Below are 6,000 nucleotides of genomic sequence, written 5' to 3' on the forward strand. Positions count from 1 at the left end.
GGAAATGCACCATGGCCTTCAATGTCTCTACACCAATGCACAGAGCATGGGAAATAAACAGGATGAACTCAACTCTTAACACAGCAAAACAAAGATGATATTACAGGTATCACTGAAACCTGGTGGGATTGGAACATAAGATTGGAACATAAGAATTGGAAGGGTATAACCTCATGATTGGAACATAAGAATTGAAGGGTATAACCTATTTCAGAAAAACATCAAATAGGAAAGGAGGAGTAGCATTATGCGCAAAAGATTATTACAGCTGTGAGCAGGTCCATGACTTCAATCCTGCAAGCCAGGTTGAGAGCATTTGGATAAAAATTAAGGGGGAGGGAAACAGCACTGATCTCATTCTGGGGGTCTATTATAGATCCCCATGCCAGTCTGAAGAGATGGATGATGCATTCTTGGAACAGATTACCAAATGTTTAGAAAGGAAAGAAATAGTAGTAATGGGAGATGACCTGTGGAATCAAGCATATTTTTGCTAAAGGATGGTAGTAGAGATGCTAACATATTAGAGTTTGCATGTCAAAGACTTTACCTCACAAGGCATCTGTTTTGAGTAGGAACATAAGATATCCTTTAAAAAGATGGCAAAGTTCATCATTGTACCCATCTCATTCCCTAATAGGGATTCAAAGTAGCTTATAACATTTCACACTTTCCCATTCCATCCTCGCAAGAACCAGGTTGAGAAAACGTGATGGGTACAAGGTCACAAGCAAATTTTCAGACAGAATGGCAGGGGAATCAAACTGGCTTGCCTCCAAAAAGCATACTTCCTGATCCATTCTGAGTTCCCCATGGAGACAGCAATAACAAGCTTTGCCTCTACATGAAACAGCACCTATGCTGATAGCCTGTTCAGATTAAGTATCAGCGCTGAATCAGCAAAGTGGGGGACTGACACTGTTTCACTCTGTTAGCTTTTAGAGCTAGGCATTAAATAGAGAGCTTCAAGCCAAGATCAACATAGAATCAGTTCTGACTGTGGAAATCAAGGCAGTCCCAATATAATGAACTGTAAAATTAAGCTCAGCAGGTCTTAGGCATAACTAGTTGGTTATCACAGAACACAACTAACAACAAAACAGAAAATTTCACCAACTTCAGCAACTTTTCAAAACTACAGGGCTGAAGAGGTCCAAACAATTGCAACTAAAAGGAACAATATCCTTCTGACACATAACACATTTCACAAACAGCCATTAAGAATTGCAAGGCTCAGTTAACCCACGCCTAGAAGAATTTTACCTTGAAACACAAGGCAGGCAGGAAGATTCCTTCAGTCAGGTTTTTAAGAGGCCCTTATCAGTCGATACCTTCAGGCCACCCCCTCAGAACTGACAGAAGTCAAGGAGGGGGAGGAGGGTTTCTTTCAGTCCAGAAGGCTGCAGCCAAAGCCTCACCATAAAGCCATTCTGAATCTGAGGTGCTGTCAGTCAACATCTCCAGCTGACACAGCCAAGGAGGGGAAATATGCCTTTATTCAGGCTAGTGCACAGTCAAACCCTTGGAAAAGATCCAGAGAAGAATCTATCAGCACACATCTCACCAGGGAGGAAAAAGGTTCCTTTATTCAGACTGGTCAGCAGTCAAAGCCTTTGTAAAGCAGTTCTTTTGAGTTCAGTTCTATCAAATCATGTCTTCAGGGTAAATTGGTGACAGAAAGAGCAGGCAGCCCTGTTGTGTGAACCACCAGGCAGATTAGGGACAGAGAACAGGAGTTTATCAGCACCATTTCAAGGTCAAATGGGCAAAATCCTGAGGCCCTTCTTGAACCATATCGACACAATGGAAAACAAAACATTTTCTTCTTTAAATACTGTTTATATTTCACTAGAATGACTACTGATGACAAAAAAATTTAAGAGGCACAAGCATCCTCACTCTCAAGAATGAGATACAGAAAACCATGGAATGGAAAGCTAGCATGGTATAGTGGTTAAGAGCAGGTAGAGAACCGGTTTTGATTCCCCTCTCCTCTACCTGAGTGGTGGAGGCTTATCTGGTGAACCAGATGTGTTTCCACACTCCTACATTCCTGCTGGGTGACCTGGGGCTAGTGACAGTTCTCTCAGAACTCTCTCAGCCCCACCTACCTCACAAGGTGTCTGTTGTGGAGAGAGAAAGGGAAACGAGCTTGTAGGCCACCTTGAGTCACCTTACAGAAGAGAAAGGTGGGGTTTACATCCAAACCCTTCTTCTTCACAGTGGAAAAAAGAGAACTGAGGGAGTAGTGCCCCACCTCCTGGTCATGTGATTGTTTTGGTAGGAAAGCACCAGAGGGAGGAAGGGTACTCCTAGTCTACACAAAATCTTTGGAAATCTTTTCTGGGTCTGCACATAAACCACAATGATAAACCCTGGACTTCCTTTGCTGTTTCCTATTCAAGCTGACTAGACTACTGAAATGCACTGTATATTGGTCTCCCCTCAAAATCAATTCAGAAACATCAGTTGGTGTAGAATGAAGCAGCTCAGCTATTATTGGGAGCTAGATGGAGCACTCATATTTCTCCCATTCTACAGTCGCTCTACTGGCAGGCTATCAGTTACTAGCCTCGATTCAAAGTATCAGCTGTCACCTAAAAAAACCCCTCATACCCTTGGATCCTCAGATCTGCGAGACCATCTCTGCGCCCCTCTTCACGCTTCACCATGACAGCCTCGTTTATCCAAAGCAGGGCCTTCTGCAAGTGCTAATCTGCAAACGAGCAAAATCAACTGCCTGACCTCCGGCCTGTCCAAGAGAGGTCAGGAATGCTCCTGGTCTCCTGACTTTCTTCAAACTATCCAAAACTAAATTATTCAAGAGCACTTTTCCCTGCAGGTAGCAGGTCACCACTGCACTATATGCTTCCCAAAGGTACTTGGATGAATAATAGGAACGGTGGTCTTTGCTAATGTGTGCAGCTTGCTGTAAGTAGGATCCAACTGTATAATTTTTTTATCATTTCATATATCATGTTAATAATTATGCTTTATTTCAGGTTTTTTTAAAAAGATTCCTAGTTGGTTCTACGACACTAACTCTGTCCTATTGTTTACCGAATGTCCCATCCTGCGGACTTTATGGATTCAAATATTTATAATACATCTCCAAAAACCTGGGCAAACACAGAAGCCTTTCACAATGCATGAACAAGTACTGTACTTCACCTGTAAAGGCACAACAGCGTATCACATTACACGGCCCCTACAGGTTGAACCTTCAACTCTCGCTACACCCAGGGCTTAGATTCTATTCCCAGTAGGCGACTCCAGCAAGGCCGGGCCACCTCCACCACATGAAAGCGAGCACAGCTGGGGGGGCACCCTAGGCACTCGGTTTCCATCAATATGGGATGCCTGGCTGCAATAAAAAACTGGAGATAAAAAGAGGTCAGGAGGTGGGGGTGGGGGGAGAACGAATGCCAGGAGCAACAACGCTCTTGGTCACAAAAGCTTCCTCCCTCTCCCTCCTCTTAAAACAGAGCCAGATCTGTTCCTTCCGCTCTCTGCCATTAGCTCCACGAACCGGGACTCCTCCAGCCACCGGCTTCACCGCAAAGGGAAGCCAGCAGAAGCAGCAGGAGGATCGGTCACAACCTTTTATTCATTCAAACCCCAGGCCTCTTTCCCTAGGCCGCAGGGATGCTCGGCCGCACGGACCCCGAATAGGCAAAAACGCTCAACGCACCTGGCGCCATTAGGAGCTTCCTGAGACCATTCCCAACGACGCCCCGCGGCCCAGCAAAGCCTCTCGCCCGTCCTGCCCCGCCGGCTCCTCTCGCGCCTTCCCGCCGACATCGTCACCGGGGCCCGGAACAATCACGCCACCGCCTCGAGAGAGACGCGGCTCGGCACAGGCCGGGCCAGGCCAGAGCAGCTGCGGAGCTCCCCGCGGCCGACCTGCGTTTGCGGCCTCCCAGCCCGGACTCCTTCCGAGGCAGCTCCGACACAGGCAGCTGCTCCGCAGACAGGCCGCGACCGGCCCCTCGGCGGACCTCCTGCCGCCGCACCTCCCTCCTCCGGCAGCGACGGGCTCTGCCGTTGCCTGCGCCGCTGTGGTCGCGGGGGTGGCCGCCGCCGCCGCCGCCACCCTGGGCCGGATCCCCGCTCTCGCGCAAAGAAGCAAACCCCCCTCCGCCTCCCGGGGGTCGAAGAGGTCTTCTCAACGCGCCCCCCCCCCGCCCCCAGTGGCGGTTGGCTCCCGCCCAGCACGCGACGCGGCCGGTTGGCGAGTAACGGTCCTGACGGACGGGCTGGGGTCCTCGCGCCCGTGCGAAGCACATCGGATGAATGGCCCGAGCGCGCCTGGCCCCTCCTTCCGCCGCCTCCTGCTGGCCCGGCCCGGCCCGGCGCTCGCGCCCTCCCTCCCCCTCCTCACGCGCACACACTTACTGCGGAGGTTGTGGATGAGCTCGGCGTGACTGGCGCCTCCGGACTTCCAGGCCATCGCTAGGCAGACTCTGCGGAGCAGGTAGAGAGCCGCCTTCAGCGCCGCGACTGCGCACAGCAGCTTCCCCAGGAAGGACACCACCTCCAGCGCCGACACAGGCGCCGCCTCCTCCCCCCCACCTCCCGCACCAGCAGCTGCTGCTGCCGCCGCGCGCCCGCTGGAGGGAGGGGCTGCGGCTCGGCCACCCCCCAGCGCGCTCGACATTCTGAACGGCCGCCGCCGGGCAACCGAGGCCAGGGTGCGCAGGCGCAGTCCACGGAATAAAGGGGACAGCGCTGAGGCGGCGAAGAGGGGGGGTCTCCTTGGTGATACAGGCGGGGGGAGTTGCCTGCTGAGGCGCCTTCAAGGATAACCACGTGACCGACACCAGCGTTATGGTGCTTCAAGCCGGGCGAGACGCTCAAAAGAAGAAAGGATCCTAATGGTCGTCATGCCTAAAACGCCTCGGGCAATTCTTTTAAACGCTGGAAAGCTTCAGGCCGAACAGATTATCTCACTGGCCAACGTTATTCTGAAAGTGTCTAAAAGAGTTCAGATACACAAAGTGTAAAATTCTTGCTTTTTGTCATTGTATGGGAAACATTCCTTCCCTCGAACTGTTCCATCTTTTGCCCCCAGCTAGTGTGTTTGTCTGGGCTGCAACCCCAAATCTCCCAAGAATTTCCCTAGCTAAAGCTTGCAAGCCTTATTCATATATTGTCGAAGGCTTTCACGGCCGGAATCACTTGGGTGCTGTGTGGTTTCCGGGCTGTATGGCTGGCATCTTCAGAGGATCCTCTGAAGATACCAGCCACAGATGCAGGCGAAACGTCAGGAGAGAATGCTGCTAGAACACGGCCATACAGCCCGGAAACCACACAGCACCCAACTTATTCATATAGTCTGACTCTTGAAGGATGGGTGGAGCTAAAAAAGAAAGTCCTCCCATGTGTCTTGGCTGCAGCAGTGCCTCACTATTTGCTTAACTTTTGTCAGCACTTGAGTTCCAAAATTCCTCATTTTTGCAAGGCAGAATGCTTCCATTCGCTGGAGATAACCTGCTGTATTATTGTAACTGAACCAGCAGCAATAATAGAAAAGCTCAAGAGAAAATAGTGGAGATAATAATAGGTGTCTCCAGTGAAGACTGGGGAAAACAGCTGCAAGATGAAGAAACCTGAGTCAGTGTGCACAAACCACAAGATAAAAAGACTATACTGTGCGATTGGGAAAGGCAGAATCGGAACCTGTATGGAGTCAGCAAGAACGAGCAAATGAGAGACTCACAAGCCAATAATGAGCCACAGTGTTCAAAGTGCAGAGGCTGTCCTACTCAGGGGAAAAATAAGGACTGCAGAAGTGTATAAGAAAGAGATCAAAGCTGACTCAAGTTGAAAGGAAAGATGGCCCAGTGGCTTGACACCAGTCTGAGGTCACTCTCTTCTATGTCAGGAACCAGCCATTTTGGCAGGTGGCTTTACAACATAGCTGTGGGCATGAATAAGATCATCCTGCTCCTTATTGGTAATATTTTATTTTTAATTCCAATAGAAGGTACATAAATAGTG

General features: G+C 49.8%; 1 protein-coding gene across 3 annotated transcripts in view; it reads right to left on the reverse strand.

Annotated features, from left to right (window-relative positions):
• Positions 1–4,792, reverse strand: part of PCMT1 (protein-L-isoaspartate (D-aspartate) O-methyltransferase) — a 28,734-nt gene extending 23,942 nt beyond the window's left edge. The window contains exon 1 of one of the 3 annotated variants that reach the window (XR_007243865.1): positions 4,396–4,792. Coding sequence is in view for 1 of the 3 variants with exons in the window: in XM_048488884.1 (XP_048344841.1) it covers positions 4,396–4,657 (262 nt within the window). In the remaining 2 variants the exon portion in view is untranslated. Of the gene's footprint in view, positions 1–3,691; positions 4,286–4,395 lie in introns of those variants that run through there. The other 2 variants (XR_007243864.1, XM_048488884.1) reach the window with 2 other exon arrangements.
• Positions 4,793–6,000: the final 1,208 nt, after the last annotated feature.

The sequence above is a fragment of the Sphaerodactylus townsendi genome, linkage group LG01, assembly GCF_021028975.2.
Source record: "Sphaerodactylus townsendi isolate TG3544 linkage group LG01, MPM_Stown_v2.3, whole genome shotgun sequence".
Classification (NCBI taxonomy): Eukaryota; Metazoa; Chordata; class Lepidosauria; order Squamata; family Sphaerodactylidae; genus Sphaerodactylus; species Sphaerodactylus townsendi.